Genomic DNA, 21610 nt, shown 5'->3' on the forward strand with positions numbered 1-21610 from the left:
TATTTGATACAAATTCCAATGGCTCATGTCTGGTCGTTTCAATGACTCCTTTAGACATGAGTCTATCTAGTTCAGCCTGTCCTTTCTCCTTCTCTAGTTGAGTGGGAAGGAATACCCTTTGGGGTATATGCTGAACCGGCGGTATTATGCCTGTTTTAAATTCAATTTTGTATCCACTAATACTGTTGAGTATGTATTGGCTGTTAGTGATAGTACACCAAACATGTTTAAATGATCGTAAACGCCCTCCTGTTAGTAAAACACCCTTGGTTATTGTATGTTGACAGGAACCAGACCCACCTACCTCCATGTTCATTTTTGGGAGCGTCTTCGTTGGTGGGTTTGGCTCGCGGGCGTTTTTGTTGGTGCTGTCACGGGGCGGCGTATCTTCCCACGGCTCCGCTCTGGGGCCCCTCTCTAAAAAAGAGCTATGGGGGTAGTGAGGAGCGGTAGCCAGGCTTTCACCAGTCCGGTATCTGCTGGTGGATGCCGAGGGGTGCTGCCAACTGGGTGTCTTTGCCCTGCTCGGCGCTGGTCCTGCCCTCATAAGGCCTACTGGTTTGGCCGCCTCTTCGAGTTCTTTGAGCCTTTTTCCCAGGTCAGCCCCAAATAGCAGCGCCTCCTTTTCTGGCGCAGGAGCTTTGCAAAGCCCTGCATATTTGGGGTTGAGGGCAGGCCTGATGTTTTCCCGCCTTAAGTTGTTCATCTCAAAGTGGGTGTTACACATCAGAGCTAGGACATCCTGTTGAGGTGTAGTGAGGTCCGTGTGCTCTGCGGACCGAGCAAAGGCGGTGATGGCAGCGGTATGGAGCTTCAGGATGCGCTGCATTTTCAGCTCTTGGCTCCTAATATGTTGGCCTAGCTGGCTCCATATCTGGCCATTGACGGTCTTAACGCGCAGCGCCTCACAGTTCTCGGGTGCCGTGTATGTCTCGAGAGCCTCCTGGATTACTTTTTCCTGGAGAGGCTTGTTGGATAGCCGGTTTATGCTGGCCGCCATTTTTGGGGTCAGCATTCTCCCGGCCTTCGGGGGCGCCGCATACCGGTTGACCACACCCAGCAGCTCTTCTTCCTCCTGCTCCCCTGGCATACTTGTACAGTCGTCCGCCTGCCCCTGCGATAAGCCAGCCCAGTCCTGGCCTCCCTTGCTGACCTCAAATAAGGAGGGAGCAGAGGGGTAAGGTGACGGTTTGGAGGAGGCCTCAGCCCGTCCTCCCTGGAGATGCCTTGCCTGCATCTCCTGCTCGAACATCTGTTCGAGGAGCTGCCTCATGCAGCTTAAGCGGCTGTCTCCCCGTTTAGCCGGTGGAGAATGTTCCCGTTCCTCCGACGAGTCAGAGACCACCGGCCGGTCCGTTTTACGGGTGGACTTCCTCCCTGTGCGAGGTGTTGAAGTCGGCAGCACAGGGAGCGGCTCGGGGTCGGGTGTACGGGAGCGCTGAAAATGCTCCTCTGCCGCCGGTGGCTGCCGCCCAGATGTCGACCCTTCCTCGGGGGGAGTTGGGCAGGCAGTCCGTTTGCTTTGTCGCTTGCGGGTAGCCATGCTAGCGACTCTGTAATACAAAAGACTCACTTACCTGAGGTCTTGTCTTTTAACGTGCAGCTGGAGAGCCTGGCTCCAGCTGCCGCCGCTGTTGCGCTGCTGGCGTAATGCCGCGCCTGCGCACTGGGTGGGTTCTTCACGTAGTCACTCACGTGACTCCGAAGTAAAATTCTATTACTCTGACTCCATTGTGTGCAGTTCTGGTCACCCCTTTACAGAAAGGATATGGAGGCTTTGGAGAGGGTGCAGGGGAGGTTTACCAGGATGCTGCCTGGATTCGAGGGTATTAGCTATAAGGAAATATTGGACAAACTTGGATTGATTTTTCTGGGTATTGGCAGCTGTGGGGAGACTTGATAGAAAAGTATTGAATGAAGAGAAGCATGGATAGGCCAGAGAGTGAGAACCTTTTTTACCAGGATGAAAATGTATGAAATTAACATACCAGAAGGCCTAGGTTAAAGATTAGTGGGGGGAAAGTTAAAACAAGATGTGTGGCAGGTTTTTACACTGGTGATGCCTGTTTGTGCTGCCAGTGGAGGTGGTGGAAGCAGATACGATGATGATGTTGACGGGGCTGGTACAGAGAAACATGAATGGGCAGGGAATGGGGCGATATTGACCACTTCCAGCAGATGGGATTAGTTTCATTTGGCATCACGGTCAGCATTGACGTGGGCTGAAGAGACTTTTATTGTGCCACGTTCTGTGTGGATGGCACTGGCTGGCTGGGTCCAAGCCTTCCTGCGAGACCCTCCGACAAGCAGGCAGTGGCTTCCCGCTGCCCCGAGTTTGAGGGATTGCCTTCATGCAGGGGCAACGGCTGTGGAGAAGCCCCACGCCAGGCTGGTACAGCACCAGTCCTCCATCTGTACCCAGTGTGAGCCACTCACACCTCCTGAGGCACCAGTCTGAGCACGCTGATATTTTTTATCACCTCAAATCATTACTGCAGGAAGTGGAATAGTTTCACGTTTGATTTATTCAGCTTCTGAAAAAATTCAGACAAATATCACATCTAGTAATGGGAAAGACACCATGTGATCCTTCGTTTGAAATTGGATTTTCTATTATTCAGCACAGCATGTAGCACAGCGAGGAATTCCATCAATGTGTTTAAGCTCTGGGGAATGGAACTTTAAAAGGGAAATTGCAGAACACAATCTGGGATAGGTTCATGAAAGGTTTAGAGAGATGTGGGCTAAACACAAAATGGCTAGCTCAGTAGACACCTGTGTTTAGGGTTCAGGTAAAGGTTTATTATTGTCATGTGAACCAAGGTACACGAAAAGCTAGAGGTGTATAAAATCATCAGAGGGATAGATCGGGTAGATGCACAGAGTCTCTTGCCCAGAGTAGGTGAATCGAGGACCAGAGGACATAGGTTTAACGAGAAGGGGAAAAGATTTCATAGGAACCTGAGGGGAAACCTTTTCACACAAAGTGTGGTGGGTGTATGGAACATGCTGCCAGAGGAGGTATTTGAGGCTGGGACTATCCCAACGTTTAAGAAACTGTTAGACAGGTACATGGATAGGACAGATTTGGAGTGAAATGGGTCAAACACATGCAGGTGGGACATGTTGGCTGGCGTGGGCAAGTTGGGCCGAAGGGCCTGTTTCCACACTGCATCATTCCATGTCTCTATGTTAATGCATCAGAGCAGATAATACTATTCATAAATACAATCGTCAAAGTCAAGAATAATAGGTAAAAGCAAAAGGGAAGATATAAAGTGCTCAACATTGTAATGCATCAGTTATATAGACAAATGTCCAATGTCCTCAATGGGGTAGAGGTGAGTTAGATAGTACCCTGCATGGAAGGATTGTTCAGAAGCCAGATAACAGATGGAAGAAGCTGTTCCTGAATCTGGTGGTGCACGCTTCCAAACTTTTGTATCCTCTGCCTGATGGGAGAGGACGAATTGACCAGGGTGGGACCAGCATTTGATTTTGTTGGCTGCTTAGTCAACGTGGATGAGTTGAGACGGTCTCAAAGGGCCTGTTTCAGTGCTGTATAACTCTAAGTCTCTATGTCTGCCGGTCGAATGCTTCCTGGAAGATCCACACTCTATGCACAAAGATCGATGGCTCAGTAGCTATGCATTTGCATCCAACAGTGAGAAGTCCTTCTCTAGACAATCTATTGTTGTACAAGACTCGAGCCGTCGCTGCTGTCACAGAAGGGCAGGGTTCTGGGCCAAACCTAATCTCCTATCCAACATGTTAAAGAAGCCTCGATGGCCACTGGAGTTTGCCGTACGTCAATTGGACCTCACCCCTCTTACACCACAATGTCGACCTAAACCAGATCCATCAGGAGCTCTGGACAGTTCTGACTATCTCTGGGGTCCAGGCATTTACTGATCCTGGCACCCCTTCCATCCACCCATGTTCCTAGACTATGCCACCAACCATATACATCAGTTCAACTTCTATCTGTCAAATTTTCTTCCAGCAGGGTTCTGTCCAATTCACCTCTTCCCCATTGAGGACATTGTTGACGGGGCACACCTCAGTCCATGTGGAAGAGACTCACACAGATACCAGGGCCTCTCCCCAGAGCAAGCCATGTATGGGTTGATTCACTGTAGGAAGCTGGAGAACCCCCTTTCCCGGAGAGGGTAGCCCACTAACATTGGAGAAATAGATGGATTGAAACAAGAAACTGCCAGTTTACCAAGGAGAGACACAAAATGCTGGAGTAACTGAGTTAGGCAGCATCCCTGGAGAACATGGATAGGTGATTTTTCAGGTCAGGACCCGTTTCAGACAGATACATTCTGAAGAAGGGTCCGGTCCCAAAACATCACCTATCCATGTTCTTCTCCAAGAATAGACAATAGACAATAGGTGCAGTAGTAGGCCATTCGGCCCTTCGAGCCAGCACCGCCATTCACTGTGATCATGGCTGATCATCCACAATCAGTACCCCATTCCTGCCTTCTTACCATATCCCCTGTCCGGTATCTTTAAGTGTTCTATCCAGCCGCCTGACCCGGTGAGTTACTCCATCATTGTGTGTCTTTGCTCAGGGACAGAGGGGGGTTACCCGAATGAGCTCACCCTGGAATCACTCGGTGCTGGCCAGTTCTCACCTCACACCTCTTCCTCATCTTTTGATACTGATCACATCCCCTCCACTCTTTCACACCCAGATGAAGGGTCTCGACCCACAACGTCACACTGATGTGTCCACCAACCGAGTATCTAATGTGAGGAAGCGGTCGGTGCTTGGCTTGCTCACTCGCAGTAAGGGTCAAACACTAGCTGACCATAGCACGCTTAGTGTTTGCACACTTGGTGTGGGTGAAGCAGGGTGTGGGCTCATAATGCATCATCAGTAATGTTTATTACGTGTGCAACAGTATGTTACCCAATGTGGCCAAATAGAAGATGCACACACACAGCTATTGAAGCAAGCGGTTATAACACTCATGTACAAGCAGGTGGAAGGTTCTATGTGCGATGATGCTGTATATGGTAAGAACAATGTAATGGTGAGTGTTGTGTTCTCTCAGGTCAGTGATGGAGTCCTGGGGCCTCAGAGCGTTTCAGTGGCAGAGTACAGGAAGCAGGCTATTCGGGGGGGGGGGTGGGGGGGGGGGGGTAGGGAAGGGCACCTGTAAATGTTGATTTAGGGTTGGGCACCTTTAAATGGTGAATTAGGAGGGCATCTGTAAATGGTGAATTAAGGGAGGGCACCTTTATATGGTGCAGTAAGGAAGGCATCTGTAAACTTAGGGCAGATTTAGGCGAGAGCACCTGTACAGGAGCAATACAATATGAGCAACAACAACTGAAGTTTTACACCAACTGGTGTGTTGTTTCACCAATCCACGTAACAAACAGTCTCATATAATTCTTTCCCGCTCATTAATTTATTCGCACGTGTACCAATGTACAGTAAAAAGCTATAGTTGCGTGCTAACCAGTTAGCAGAAAGACGAAACATGAGCACAAATGAGCCAGCTGGATGTCTACATCCTGTATAACTAGGTAGCTAGCTAGATGGCTACATACTAGTTCGATAGCAAGACTGAGCAACATACTGGATAGCTTGGTAGTTAGCTAGTGATCTACATACTGGATAGCTAGGTACCTAACCAGATTAAACTGCATACTTGGATAGCTATATAGATAGCTAGACTGAGCAACATACTGGATAGCTAGGTAGCTAGCTGGAGGCTAGGCTACCAACTGGAAAACTAGTTAGCTAGCTAGAATGAGCTATATACTGGATAGCTAGGTAGATGGATACATATAGGGGGGGGGGGGGGGGGGTAGGGAAGGGCACCTGTAAATGGCCATGTAAATGGGAGGGGGATTTAGGGGAGGGCACCTTTAAATGGTGAATTAGGGGAGGGCATCGGTAAATGTGCAGTAAGGAAGGCGGTAATGAAGGCACAGTGAGGATTCCCCACATTCCCCACTGTGATGGAAGGCAATAAAGTCCAATCTTCTTTCCCTTTTTATTCTCCCATGGTCGGGGCAGATTGGAAGCCCCGTGTCGGGGCGATCGAAGCTCCTGCGGCTTGAAGCTCCCGAAGTCGGTCTCTCACCAAGGACCGCGAGCTCCACGATGTTAAAGTCTGCAGGCGCCCGCGGTTGGAGCTCCGAGGTCGACCCCTGCAAGAGCGGAACTCGCTATCAAAACATGGGGGGGACGTGTCCCCTCTGGCCCCCCCCGGGTTTTCCGCCCCTGGCAAATATCTGTGCATATATCTGTATGTGTGTGCAAGTGTGTGCGTGTATGCATGCGTGTCCACGTGTCTATCTCTCTACAAACAGCTGTATATGGGTAACAGTGGGCGCGGTCAGTAGGACCCTCAACAGTGAGCTGCTCAACACAGGCCCACTGCTCTCACAGCTGAACATCCTCTCATTCTTCTACACCCTGTTAGGCAGGAGGTGTGTCAGTGTGAGTACTGTGAGTGTGTCAGTATTGTACGTCTATGCGAGTGTCAGTGTTGTATGTCCATGTGAGAGACTTTGTGTGTGAGAGTGTCAGTGTTGTACGCCCGTGTGTGTGGGTGTGAGTGCAGTGTGTGTGGGTGTGAGTGCAGTGTGTGTGGGTGTGGATGTATCTCACTGTGACAGTAATACACTGATGGTCTGGCGATGGACTTTGCTCTCTCCCCAGTTGGCGGGATGTGGTATCCTGGGCGTGGGCATCTGGCTGGCCGTAACACAGGGCAACTTTGCCACGCTCTCTGCTGCCTTCCCCTTCCTATCTGCCGCCAACCTGCTCATTGGCACTGGAACTGTGGCAATGATAGTTGGATTTCTGGGGTGTGTTGGTGCCATCAAAGAAAACAGGTGTCTCCTGCTGTCCGTAAGTATCTAACAGGTATCTCATGCTCCCCACCCCCGACACCCGACACAAGCCACTCACACACTAACACTGATATACCACACTCGCACACTCACACAACTTGCACTGACATTCACATAGATATACAATACTTATACACTCACACACAAAGCCACACACAGTGACACACTTACACAAACATACAACACTGCCACATTTACACAACTTACACAGACATACTCACACATCGCGCTTCTAGTACATGCCTCTGGCCACTTTTCCTGCTCACACCTCCTGCTTCATTTCCAGCTCACACACATCCTGCTCACATCTGCTCACCCCTGCCCTGCCCACACTTCCTGCTCACACCAATTGCCCATTACCTTCCACACCTGCTCATGCGTACAGCTCATGCCTGTTGATCACACCTCATTACACCCATCTCTAAACTCTCACCCCATGCTCACATTCCTTGTTACTTCCTCATGTGTTGTGGAGGGGGTGGGGTGGGAGGTGGTATGGAGTGGGATGGGAATTGTCAAGGAGAAGGTAGGATGGAGGATTTGTTAGGCAGGAGGTTGTTCAGGGATTGTTATGGACTGGGTGGAATGGGGGTGTGTTATGGATGGGGTGTGTTATGGATAGGGTGGGACAGGTTTTGTTCTGGAGAGGGCGGGATGGGGTAATTTAGGGAGGGGAGGGATGGGACAGTTAGTTGGGATGGGGGGTGTATTATGGTGGGGGACTATGGTGAGTATTGAAGGGGTGGGTCAGGAGGGTGATTTTAAGGATTGTGATGGGGAATGTTTTGGAGGGTGTGGGACGGGTAATGTCAGGGAGGGGTTGGGATGGAGGGTTATGGAGGGGGTGGGATGAGGGGCACTGTGGTGTTTGGTACTGGTGCTTTCTCAAACTCCCCCCTGCCCTGTACTGACTGCTCCCTCTCTGGGCTTTTGGACAGTTCTTCACTCTGCTGCTGCTGATCTTCCTGGTGGAGCTGATTGGAGGAAGCCTCTTCTGCGTCTACAGGCTGCAGGTACGAGGGGGGGGGGGGTCAGGGTGTACACAGGCCCCAGCACCCACACCCCTGCCCCTCGGTTGTACGTTTGGGGCTGAGGTGGGAGGGTGCACATTGGGAGCTAGCCTGATGTCACGTGGACAGTGACTCATGAGCTGAGGCTCATCACCCTCAGCATCATTTCCCCCAAACACTTTTATTCAAGTCAAAGGATCGGATGGAGCCAGTCACCTCATCCAGGGTCAGGGGTCGGCCCAGGCTCTCCTGCTTGCTGACCGTGACAAAGAACAGGGAACTCTGGGAGGTTGTGGTGTCTGTGGCCTTTCTGTCACACAGACCCAGCATTGAAGGATCAGCAGATCCTCAGTATGGCCGTCTGTGACGGTGTTACCGAGCCATTCTCCTCCGTCACGGAGCGGACTCAGGGTAGAAGATGATCTTGGAGGATTGTGAGGCAAAGAGCGTGGCTTGCCGGCCCTTCACCTCTCAGTGTTCCTCCCTCGCATCCACTAGGAGCCAGTGAGAGGCCTCGCGGTTCCCCACCTGCCTAGTCCCTGTTTAACTCCTTGACGTTCTCTGGAGACAGCAGCTTCACATTTACAGCTTCCACGCCCCCTGCTTGCCTTGTGGTCCTCCTGTGGGTGACGGGAAGTGGCGCCAAGCTGGTTTGTTCTGCTTTGTTGAAAGGGAGGCAGGTTCCATGGTGCCTTGAAATTCTGCACAAGTCTCTGAGCTGGGACTCAATCTGCCCCCTTCTGAATTTGGGACGAATGAATCTCACTGAAGCGCCCACCAGTCTAAACCAACCTGCGTGGGATCGGCCAATGTTTTACACACTGCCCTCTCACTGCCTCGTCACCAACACCAGCGCTCAGGCTGATGGTGAGAGGAAGGAGTTGTAAAGGGGATGAGGGGGAAGTTATTTTACTCTGAGTGGTTGATATCTGGAACTCGCTGCAAGGGGAGGTGGTGCTATCAGATACCATCACATGTTTAAGAGCCATTGAGACAGACACTTAAAGCAAAGCAAGAAGGATATGTGTTGGAAGGAACTTCTGGTTTAAACAGAAGATAGTCAGAAAATGCTGGAGTAACTCCATGGGACAGGCAGAAGGAATGGATGACGTTTCGGGTTGAGACCCTTCCTCAGACAGGGTATGAAGAAGGATGTAGACCTAATATTAAGAAGAATATGGACCTAATTCAGGCACATGGGATTAGTGTAAATGATCAAAAGGTTGTACTGAACAATTCACTACAGAATCCTGGAATGAGAAATCATCACCTACATTTCTATCTTATCAACGCCATTGAGATAAAGAGGGATTTTTTTTTAAAGAAGATGACACCTCAATTCACCATATTATTGTGTTATTTATACAGGAAACAAATGTGAAGACATGGTAATTTTCTGACAGTTTCACGGACTGTGGGTGTTTAGTTGTGGCTCGTGTGTTTTTCTTTTGAAAATAGAAGATTTAAAAATTAACCCGATCTTGGTTTGTAAAGTTACTTCTGGTGAACACAATCAGATATTATGGTTATGTAATCTAAAGGTAGGATGAAATAAATTTTAAGGGAACCAGTTCAGGAAGTAGTTAGAGAAATTGCTATGAGAGAAAAAGCAGTCGAAATGCTGTAAGTCTGAGATGAGAGGATGGATGATGAGCAGATCGATGTAGAGAAAGGCTGGGAAAGAATTGGAATGGTTCAGGGGGACATGGATCAAATGCAGGCGTATAGGACGAGCAATGATGGGCATCTTGCTTGGCATGAACGAGTTGGGCCAAAGGGCCTGTTTCCATGCTGTGTCATTCTACAACCAAGTCAAGTCAAGTTTATTCATCACATACGCATATGAGATGTGCAATGAAATGAAAAATGGCAATGCTTGCGGATTGTGCAAAAAAACTACAAAACAGAATGGAACAGGATCAGTATTTACATATTAGCCTCTCTCCTGTCTGCTTTCAGTTCGATGCCTACGCCCGTGAGGATCTGAAGGATGGTCTTCAGCTGTTTGGGACGGATGGAAATGTCGGTCTCACCAACGCCTGGAGTATCATACAGACAGATGTAGGTGCACCCTGCCTCCCCATTCCAGCATCTTGCCTGTGGGTCTCTTCCTCAAGATCCCGAAACCCAGCCCTCTCCTCCACCACATGCAAAGTAAAGTGAATCTCAGTGTGTTGTTGAGTTGGCGTCAGCCTGAAATACAGGTTAATACAAACTGATTATCAGCCCAGCCAATCCCTCTTGGGCAGTGCTAATTTGTGACATTAGGCAATGGTACAGTGCCCCCCCCCCCCCCCCCACCATTTGCTGGCCACGTGACACGCATGTTCATTAGAGGTGTGTACTGACCACGGGACAGCATGGGTGCTAGTGAACATTAAAGAGGTACAAAAAATAACCCTATCCCCTAAAAACCCCTATCCTGTAAATACATCCCGCACCATCCCTATCCAAAGATACACAATAAATGCACATCATTCCATTAAATAACATGTGGAAAATGTTCACCCAGCTTCTCAGACTTCACGCTAGAGGGATCTATGCTTCCCATATTCAATATATGGAGACAGGTTAGAATATAAATTACCCATGAAGTCGAGGGCGTTCAGAAAGCAAGAGCTTTAATAATAAGCTTGCACCTTAACAAGTCAAAGGCTATTAAAACAATCTGTCTGTCTGAACAATTCATCAGTCTGAAGAAGGGTTTCGGCCGAAACGTTGTCTATTTCCTTCGCTCCATAGATGTGGCCCTACCCGCTGAGTTTCTCCAGCATTTTTGTCTACCTATTAAAGGACTTATTCCTATTGTCTCCCATTAATGGGTTATATAATATTCCAATATTTTGATCAGATCTGGGGATTTCTGTCACAAAAGCTTTATGCAGCAGAGTGATCGCGGAAAGCCACCCGCGCGCGGGCCGTTGGTGAGCAGGTTATTGGACCGTGCAGCATGACACCTCCTCACTGACGTCTTTCTCACTCTGCTGATGTTAGGGAGTGAATGAACGGCTTGAGGAGTGATCGGGCAGACTGGACATGTCTGGCCTTGGTGTAAACAGGACACCACAATTTGGCACAGTGTCGGTTAGATGCCAGTGTTGCAACGGCTTAGCCGGAGCACAGCTAGTTCCAGAACATCCTGCAGCCAGGATGTGGGGTCATTCACCATGGCTGTAGGGAGCAGCACTCTCAGATACCGGCTGGCAGAGGGATGGCGTGACCTCGAGAGGAAGTGAGATGGGTCACGTGACCGTGAATCCTTCAGCCTCATCAATAGCACCCGCATGCTGGGCACCATCACTGCTGAGGGCAGAGCCTCCTCCACTCTGTAGCTGCTTAAGTCTCCACCACCCTTCCTGATGCACAGGGATAGAGGGAGGGAGTGACCACACTGAATGACAGAGCCGGCCCAAAGGATATCCCACCAACTCTGGGAATAGCTCAACGCTGCAAAATGACCCGTTGCCTTTGGAAGGGGAGATTTAAGGAAGGGAGGTGAGTGCATTTCCCAGGTGCATGGGCAGGGATAGGAGACACCTGAGTGGACGTGACAAAGCGGGTGTGGAGAGGATGTCCCTCTTATGGGAGATCTGGAACTTGGTGGTCCCCGTTTGAAAAGTACCCAATATGCCATCCATGCCACGCAAAGATGACGAGACGCTTTTTCTATTCCTCCAGGGCAGGTGGGAGAGTTTGAATCTTTTTAAGGCAGGGGTCAGGGTGGATTGATTCTTGATAAGCAAGGTGGTGAAAGGTTGCGGTAGGAAGTCAGGGACGCGGATCTGAGATTGCAGTTGGGTCAGGAATGAGCTTCTTAAATGGAGAACCAGGTTTGAGGGACCGAATGGCCTCAGCCCACTCCTGGGTTATAAGTTTGATGCCCCACAGAGGGGCAGTTGCGTGTTGGATGCAAGCGTGTGTACACACATGTCAGCAATGTGATCGGTAACCATTGGAGACCAAGTCCATTATTTATCTTCCTCCAGCCCCTCCCAAGAGAATGAGGTTGGGGTATGTGGAGGAAAGAGGTGATAGGTGTGAGACGGTCAAAGCTGGTGAGGAAAGGTTAAGGGTGAAGGGTCACTCTCTGTTGGAGGTCGGCGCAGCGCTAGAGTTGCTGCCTTACAGCGCCAGAGACCCCGGTTCGATCCTGACTACGGGTGCCGTCTGTACAGAATTTGTACATTCTCCCTGTGACCACATGGGTTTTCTCCAGGTGCTCCGGTTTACTCCCACACTCCAAACACAGGCAGGTTTGTAGGTCAAATTGTCTTCTGTGTAATTATATATTGCCCCAAGTGTGTCGGGTGGTGCTAGTGTACTGGGTGATCGCTGGTCGGCGCGGACTCGGTGGGCTAAAGGGCTTGTTTCTAAACTCTAAATACCACCGTGTATTAGTGAAGGGCCCTGATGTGTCCATGTTGCCTGCTCCAGTTTAGATGCTGCGGAGTTTCAAACTACACCGATTGGTTTGAGGTTTTCAACGCAACGCAAGTCCCAGACTCCTGTTGCCGGGAATACACTGCGGCCTGCGGCCTGCACTCTCCAGAGACCTGGTGGAAAGAAGTAAGTATCAAAGCACAACAGTGGGCTGGACGTTTCCCCTTGTGGACCATTCTAGAAACAAGGGCCATGCTTTAATAATACTGGCTCACTAGTTAGACAGAAATAAGGTGAACCCTTCCCTTGTGCAAGAAAACAGGCGCTGGAGGAACCGAGCGGGTCAGGCAGCATCTGTGGAAGTTTGGGGGCGGGGCTCTTCTTCATAATCCTGGGGTAGTGGGGGAGGGGAGGTGTGGGGAAGGGGTGAGGCAAGAGTGGGGAAGTGATCAGTGGCTCCAGGCCAGGAGGGGTTGGTTGGCACAGTCAGGTGGGGGAGAGAGGGGGGAGAAGGTAACCAAGACTGGAGGTGGAGGAGCCTGAAGGGGGCAGTAGATGGGATGTGGGAAGTGGAACGCAGAACTAGAGGGAGGGAGGGAGGGAGGGAGGGAGAGGAGCAGTTTCTTGCCGTGAGTCGTGAGTCTTTGGATCAAGAAGCAGTGGAAAGAGAGTCCTGGAAAAATGAGGACTCTCAGGACAAAAGATCAGATTTTTAAGGCATAGGATTAAGGTGAGAGGGAGGTGGCTTAAAAGAGATTTAAGGAGAATTGTTTTCACATTTGAAATATCTCCCAAGGAGGTGGTGGAATCATGGTCCAACCATGATGTGATTTATTATATTGTTTCCAGTGTATTATGTTTACATATTCTGTTGTGCTGCAGCAAGTAAGAATTTCATTGTTCTGTCTGGGACACATGACAATAAAACTCTCTTGACTTGTTTCAGAGGCATTTAGGCACTTGCAGAGACAAAGCATAGAAGGACATAGACCTAATGGGGCCAAATGGGATTAGTACAGATGGGCAAAAGTGTCATATTGGACATGTTTAGCTGAGGGGTTTGTTTGTGAGGTGTATGACTCTATGACTTGGTGATGCAGCGGTAGAGTTGCTACCTTACAGGGCCAGAGTTCGATCCTGACTATGGGTGCTGTCTGTATGGAGTTTGTACGTTCTCCCCGTGACTCGCATGGGTTTTCTTCGGGTGCTGCGGTTTCCTCCTACACTCCAAAGAAGCACAGGTTTGTAGGCTAATTAGCTTGGTATAATTGTAAATTGTCCCGTGTGTGTGTAGGATAGTGTTAGTGTGCGGGGCGACTGGTCGGTGTGCACTCGCTGGGCCGAAGGGCCTGTTTCCGCACTAAACTCTAAAGTTGGAAAATTAACTCCCTCTGCCTCCACAGATGCTGCCTGAGTGTTCTCCTCTGTTGAGACGGGAAGGTCAAATCCTAATTGGTCCCGTACTCATGCAAGACTCTGCTGCCTCTCTCCCACATTTCCCCGCACCTTACACCCGTGCTCACTAAACACCCCGGCAGCACCGCAGTTGTTCAAATGTTCATGTTTGAATTCCACACGGGCCTGGTCCCCTGCCACCTCTCTCTCTGTCCATCTGCCATGGCCTCTTGCTTCTACACTGCCTTGGTGACCACACCAGCAGCACGCTGATCACCCAACCCCCGCTCCCTCTTTAAACCCACCCTGAGTCCAAGCTCCCAGCAGTGAGAGCTGGATGCAGAGGCTGGATAGCCACATCATTCCTTCACATCTCCACCAGCTACGACAAGATCCCACCACCAATCACATCTACGCTTCTTACCCCTTTCTGCTTCATCCAGGGAACGGTCTGGTCTCTAAATGGCCTCTTGGTTCCCTCATCCCTCCCTGACCCCTGGCACTTTCCCCCTACAACCATTGGTGAAACACCCATCTCTACACCCCCTCCCTCACCGCCATCTAAGGACACAAACAGCTCTTCCAGGTGAAACTGAGGTTCACCTTCACCCCATCCACCTTCACTCATTGCATTGCAAACTCAATGTGGGCTTCCACTACATCGGAGAGACCACTTTGCCGAACACCTGCACTCTGTCCACTGTGTTCACATTCACACTCACACACTGACCAGTCTGGCCTCGGCCCACTCCACTGCAAGGGTGAGGCCAATTGCAAACTGGACGAACTGCACCTCATATTCCACCTGGGTAGTCTACAACACAATGGCACAAACGGTGAATTCTCTAATTTCAGTAACCTGCATCCCCTTTGTGCCTTTCTCTCTCTTCCCATCTTCCATGGTCCTCACTCACCACCCCCCCCCTTATTCCCACCTTCTCTCCCCCATAGACCCCCCCCTGCCATCATCCTGTTCCTTTATTCCTCCCGCTGTTCCCACCTATCACCCCCCTCATTAGGTTCCAGGCCTCGCCTCCCTTTCCTGTCAGGTTCCACCATTGCTGCTGCCCTTTGTTGCGTCCACCTCCCTCCTCCCAGCCTCTCTGGCAATCTCCAGCCTTCCCTCTCCCACCCGACTCGTGCTTGCCAATCAATCCCCTCCCCTGTATCCACCTATGGTGTGTCACTCTTGCCCCACCCCTCCTTCCACCTCTATCTTGGCTGCTTCCCCTCGACTATTACAATATGGATCCAAAACATCAACTGTCCATTTCCCTCCACAGATCTGCCCTACCCTGTCAGTGCCTCCTGCAGCTCTGTTTTGTTTTGCTATGGATTCCAGCACCTGCAGTCTAATGTGCCTCAAACTATAGACCTCACAGCATTTACAGCAACCCGGGTTCGATCCTGACTACGGGGGCTGTCTGTACAGAGTTTGTACATTCTCCCCATGATCACATGGGTTTTCTCCGAAATCTTCGGTTTCCTCCCACACTCCAAAGACGTACAGGTTTGTGGGTTAATTGGCTTGGTATAAATGTAAATTGTCCCTAGTGTGTGTAGGATAGTGTTAATGTGCGGGGATCGCTGGTCGGTGTGGACTCGGTGGCTGAAGGGCCTGTTTCCGTGCTGTATCTCTGAAACTAAACTAAGCCTCTGCCTGGAAATTAGCAACCAGTCCTCCTGGGTGGAGAATTCCAATGAGTCACCACATTCTGGATGAAGAAACCTCTGCTGATCTCGGTCCTGTCTGGTCAACACTCCAAGACCAGTCTAGATACCCAGCCAGAGGAAATATTACCCTGCCTACATGCATCCAAGCCCTGTGAATGTTTCAGTGTGATCATCTCTCAAACTCTTTGGGGTATAGGCCCAGGCCCAGCCAGCTGTCTATATGGTTGAGGAATCAGACTGTGGTAGCAAATGAACAGATGATGTTTTGGGTCAGGTCCCTACTTCAGACTGTTAGAGCAGAGGGGAGAAAGCTGGTAGAGTGATGAGGGGAAGGGGTGTGAAAGACCGACCCAACGTCATATGTCCATTTCCCTTCACAGAATCTGCCGGATTCCTTTGAGAACTTTTATGCTTGGAATAGAAGTTTTATGCACAGGACTCCAGTCTACAGTCTCTTGTGTGTCCAAGCATAGCCTTCCTTAGGAAGGAAGACCGGACCTGTACACAGAGTTCCATGTAGAAATCCCACGAAGGCTCTATACCATCGGAGCAGGATCTCATCTCTTGCATGGAGGATTTTTGATAGCAATGTTCAAAAGATGTTTAAGAGACATTTTAAAAAGCAGAGCATGAAGGGATATAAACCACTTGAAGGCAGATTGGATGACTTGAAATTGGCATCATGGCAGGCATAGACATTGTGGGCTGAAGGGCCTGTTCCTGTGCTGTACTGTCCTGTCCTGTGCTGTACTGTCCGTGTTCTGAGACCAGCGCACTATCTGCCCTCACTGCATATTAACTTTCAGTGACTGTGTATTGGAAAGAGACTGAGGAGGATTGTATCATATTTGTATTGGTTATTGTTGTCACAAAGGTACAGTGAGACGTTTTGTTTGTGTCCTATCCAGTCAGATCACTCTCTCTAAGAGTAGTCAAGTCATATTGTGTTTCAGCATTGTAGCTGTACAGTTACCCAGAACACGCAGATTTTAAAAAAGTGCAAGGTCTACAATGAGGTAGGTTGGGAGATTGTAACTACAGCCTTTGCCAATGAGAGGAATGTCCAACTGATAACAGCTGGGAAGAAACTGTTTCTGAATCTGGTGGCATGTGCTTTCAAGCTTTTGTACATTCTGACAAGGGGAGAAGGGAGAAGACGGAATGGCGGGGTGTGAGTGATCCTTAATTATGTGGGCTGATTTGCCAAGTCAGTGTGGGAGTATTGATGGAGTCAAATAGGGGTGGGGGGTGAGGGCAATATTGGACACAGTCTGTGGCTGTGTCCACTTTGTGCAATATTGCTGGATAATCATCAGTCCAGTGGTTCTGGCCACAGCCAGGGTCGATGGTGGATGCGACAGGGAGTGTAAGAGACTGTTCGGCTTGGGTCTAACTCCAGCATTCCCACACCACCCACACCGAGCCTGCCTGCCTGCCGCTCCACACTGGGTCTAGGCGTAATACACATTATCCTCTCCCAACAGGCCTGCTACGAAAGAGTCAAGATGTGGCTTCAGGACAACCTGCTGGCTGTGGGGATCTTCACACTGAGCACAGCCCTGGTGCAGGTAAAGTTAATCCCACCCACACATGCAGCTGGGAGCCGACTGGATCCCCCAGGATCCTACCTCAATGTTCCAATGAAGGCTAGCAACAAACCTGAGAACAGTGGCTGAGATTGATCAGGGGCATCCGTTACATCTCTACATGCAGCATCTTTTGGTACAATGCACTGCACTTTTAAATCGAGATTATTATTAAATGCTCAAATCCAATGAGGTACAGGTGCACTAAAAATTGGCACAACTTCATTGTGATGACATATATGTGCAAGCCCAGGACATCTGCAATCTGCAACGCCCAGGAATATGAAGCTACAACAAGTGTCTCTGTACACTGCACTGTACTCTCTATATCCAGTCTCAACGTTCTGCACTGTGCCCTCTGTATCTAATCCCTGTAACTGATATACTGTGTCCTCTATATAGTGCTGCACTATACCCTCTACATTCAGCCTCACTCAGTACCTTGCACTGTTGTATACGTATCCGCCTGTCTACACTGCTCTGCCCCCTGCGTTGCCCCTGTACATGGACATTTACGCTGCCTCTCTCTCTCTCTCTCTGCAGGTGGTGGGGTTGACATTGGCCATGGTGATGTACTGCCGGGCGGTGAGGATGAGCGAATGCTACACCTAGCGTCGCTCCCCGGCACGCTGCTGTACGCCCGCCCACCCGCCGGATCCCTGGGTCTGCCTCATCGTCGCCAGCTCTCCCCGGTACCCCACGCCCACCCTGGATGTCCTCCGGTTCTCTCCCTTCTCTGGGCCCCGACTGTGATTCCTTGTGCAGCCTTTCAAACTCCTTTGAAGTGGTTTCCGCCGTGAAGCTTTGAGCCGGGCACACAGGCAGGGGCCGTGTCCCCTGGTGCAGCAAAGGCTTGTGAGGAGGGTGACTGGGGGGACAAGGGGCTGGGCGTTTCATGTGTCTTCCTTGGGCACTGGGAGCCGTGCATGTGAAGAGGATGTAGTATTGACAGTGGCTCCTGGCAATGACACAGAGGCAAACAGCAGGACACCCACACACACGTCGTCCCATTACAGGGCAGGCGGCAACGTTGAAGTGTTGGCTGCAGTGTGTGTGTGTGTGACTGACTGGGTCACTGCGACTGGCCTGAGTGCCAGCAGCATCTGCTTCAAGCGATGCCCCCTGGAACTAGAAGCTCAGAGCTGCTGTGAGCTGCGACATGTCGATCGCCTGCAGTGGGTTATACATCTCACTCTAATTGTAAACGCACTTAAAATGTGAGCCACGCCCTCACTGCGACCAACCTGCTGCTGCTGCTGCTGGACACTATCACAAGGCCCAGGGCAAGGCGAGGACAGCAGAGACTGAATGGTAAACAGTGTCACTCCGGGAACATTGTGGGTGGCCAACGCCATCAAATACTCGGCACCAGACACACAACATGCGGCTGGCTCCAAACTAACGGCGGGTGAAAGCTCACCACAACCTTGAAGAACAAGCTGCGCTGAGCAGACAGACTCTGGGCTTTCAGGGAACCCAGAACACAGAGTCGAGGCCGTGTGGACATTGAGAGTGTGTCTGACATTGTGTGAATCCCCGGGCAGAGGCATCAGCTGTGGGAGCTCAGTGGCCACTACCCGACGGCTGGTCATAGTGGGACAGGGGCTTTGGCCGTGTGTGGGTCAGTAACACCAGAGCAGTGGCACAGGGCCCTCAGCTCACCAGTCTGTCATTGTATGGTGGGCTGCAGAACTACTTGCTGCAGTTGCTGCCCTACACCAGGATGTCTCCGTGTTTATACCACTTGTTACATTCTGTACAACAACACATTACAGAGCAGTACTTCAGGTTAAGGCGGTGACTTTATCACAGAATACAGTCCCGGGACATTGTACTAACTAACTGAACACAGCACAGTAGAACGAGAAAGCTCACAATCTTTCTGGTTATGTTTTTTTTCCATCTGTTACAGCATGTTAGGCGAACGAAGTACCAGCGTGTTACAATACAGAGGGACACTGATGTACCAATGAAATGTGGGATGTTATACCTCCATCTGTCACCCATCCATCACCGCCTGGTCACTTGTGGATTTTATAGAAGTATTTACAACACAGTTTGTCATCACCTTGCTCAGTATTGCAGTCTTTTTTTTAATCAAAAATATTTATTCAAATATTAAAATAATATATACACTACAGTAAAAACAAAAACATAAGACACGACAAACGATGAACTATTATACAACAATCTTACACTCCTTGTCAAGGATGCATTCAACCCCTCGCTGTGCCCAGCGGTCCCGGAAATCCCCCAGGGTGTCCATGGACAGGGCGTAATCCCTCTCTAACCCCACCCGGGCACGGTGTAACCCCGGAAAAGGGGCAGGCAGCTGGCTCGGGCAGAGCCCTCTTCCGCCTGGTGCCGTGACTTGCGGATGGCCAGCTTGGCCAGGCCCAGGAGCAACCCAACCAGGACTTCCTCGGCCCGACCCTCTCCCCTACGCACAGGGTGTTCGAAGATGATGATGGTGGGTAAGAAGTGCAGCCGGAAGGCAAGGAGCAGCCCCTTTAGATAGTGGAACAGGGGGCAGTATTACAGTCTGGGACTGGTCAGTGTCTGGTCTCAGTCTGTGTTCGGTCTCGGTCTGTTACTCTGCAATGGGGTCATGGTGTTAACAGCCTGTGTCAGCACAGTGGGAAATGCAAACTATTTTCATGTCATTTTATAAAGGCTGTCTTCATGTAGACATCACTATTACACATCAATTGTAACCCTGTTTTCTAACCGGTGCAACTATAAGCAAAACCCTCCTTCCCAAATCGAGTTCAACCTTTCCCCGTCTTAAATCACCAATTGTAGAAACACGGAACTGCAGATGCTGGTTTTACAAAAAAAACCAGCTTAACGCTAAGATTCCGTCTGAGGAAGGGCCCCTATCCATGTTCTCTGGAGATGCTGCCTGGCCTGCTCAGTTACTCCAGGACTTTGTTTATTTCTGCAAATCTTAGCTTCAAACTTGAAGATGACCTGGCATCGCGTTTGCTCGCTGAATTTCATTCATTATTGACTTACTTTTGATGAAATTCAGCGAGCAAACGCGATAATTCCCGATATTTTGGACCTTTAAATCTCCACGGCAAATGTCCGCTGTTCATTTCCGCTGGATTGGCACCTTCAGCTCCCTCTTTAATTTACCTTAGTTTCTATCTTTTTTAACTGTAAATCTAGGTAGCTGTGCCTCATGGTCACCCCGACTGGCACAATAAATTGCAGATCAAAAACTGGCCGTTTTCTATGTTTTTAACGGGTGGGAAAGTGCGTGTTTTCCCATCCACTAACATGTACCGGATGTCTAGCATGTCCTCCACTTGAGATTTTCGGTGACGTGGGTGCGGATCTACGCTCCAGTGACCTTTCGTGAAATCACCCTATACGTGTAAATTGTCCATAGTGGGTGTAGTAGGGTAGCGTTAATGTGTGGGGATTGCTAGTCGGCGCGGACTCGATGGGCTGAAGGGCCTGTTTCAGCGCTGTATCTCTAAACTAAAGTAAGGAACATGGGGTCATCTAGCGATACAGCACAGAAACAGGCTCTTGGCCCAGTGTCGGTGCAAATGAATCCCATTTTATTCTCCACACACTCCCTCAGATTATCCCACTTATCCACGCACCAGGGACAATTTATAATGGCCATTTAACCCACGTTTTAAAGCAGTTTGAGATGTGGGACCATGTGAGACTGGCCCTCCAACCGCATGTGGGATGAGCAACCAGTCGAAACTCAAGAGGGCACAGGGACAACCTGCAAACTCCACACAGACAGCACCGGACGTCAGGATCAAACCCAGCTCTCTGGCTCGGTGAGGCAAAATATTAAATATGATGAATACTCACACCAGCTCTAGGCTCCGTGAACAGCCCTGCCCCGTTCCTGTCTGCAGTAATTCCCTGGAATTGCTTCCACCTTACTTTGCAGCTCTCCAAACTGTGACGTTGTGAGGTGATCCAGACCCTCGGTGGTAGGAGGCGTCCGAGTCAGAGAGTGAGACCTCGGGAAGTTGGAGAGCTCACCCATAGAGTTCACTGTTGGCACCACTCACTGGCCATCAATGGTTAAAGTCCACATCCCTGTTACATCTATCCCAGGGACATGACCTCCCATTCCAGGCATCGTTTCAACTGACACCCTCTGTGTATCCACACTGATCTCCTCTCCAACACGTGGAAGTGAATCTAACATTCTCTCCACCCTTTGACTCATGATTTCACCAGAATTATTGCTGACTCTTATAATTGTTATCTGGTCTGGAGGGTTTGAGTTATAGAGGCTGGATCAGCTGCAACTGTCGTCCCTGGAATGAAGCAGGCAACCTTACCTGGTAAAGGTTTTATAGAATAATGAGAGACAGAGAGGTGAATGGTCACAGTCTCTCTCCCAGGGTAGTTTTAACCCTAGAGGGCATAAGTTTAAGATGAGGGGGGAGAGATGTGAAAGATTATCTGAGGGATACAGTAAGTGGTGGTTATGTGGAATGAGCTGCCAGACAAAGTGAAAGTGGCAAACACAATTACAATGTTTAAAAGACACTGGGACAAGTATGTGGATCGAGAAGGCTTAGAGAGATATGGGCCAAATGCAGGCAAATTAAATTAGCTCAGGTAGTCATTTTGGTCACCATGGAGAAGATGGGGTGCCTGTTTTTGTGTACTTTATCCCAACAGAAGCATTTGCTGCATCAG

The 21610-nt window shown here is 49.9% G+C and overlaps 1 protein-coding gene across 2 annotated transcripts in view; it reads left to right on the top strand.

The window, feature by feature from the left end:
* tspan4a (tetraspanin 4a) overlaps positions 1–18896 on the top strand; it is a 55872-nt gene extending 36976 nt beyond the window's left edge. For both annotated transcript variants that reach the window (XM_055649805.1, XM_055649804.1), the window contains 6 exons: positions 6689–6880; positions 7821–7895; positions 9852–9953; positions 12327–12458; positions 16826–16909; positions 17471–18896. In XM_055649805.1, the coding sequence (XP_055505780.1) occupies positions 6689–6880; positions 7821–7895; positions 9852–9953; positions 12327–12458; positions 16826–16909; positions 17471–17539 (654 nt within the window). In that variant the 3' untranslated portion in view covers positions 17540–18896. The remainder of the gene's footprint in view (positions 1–6688; positions 6881–7820; positions 7896–9851; positions 9954–12326; positions 12459–16825; positions 16910–17470) is intronic.
* Positions 18897–21610: the final 2714 nt, after the last annotated feature.

This window comes from Leucoraja erinacea, chromosome 18 (genome assembly GCF_028641065.1).
Source record: "Leucoraja erinacea ecotype New England chromosome 18, Leri_hhj_1, whole genome shotgun sequence".
NCBI classification, from domain to species: Eukaryota; Metazoa; Chordata; class Chondrichthyes; order Rajiformes; family Rajidae; genus Leucoraja; species Leucoraja erinaceus.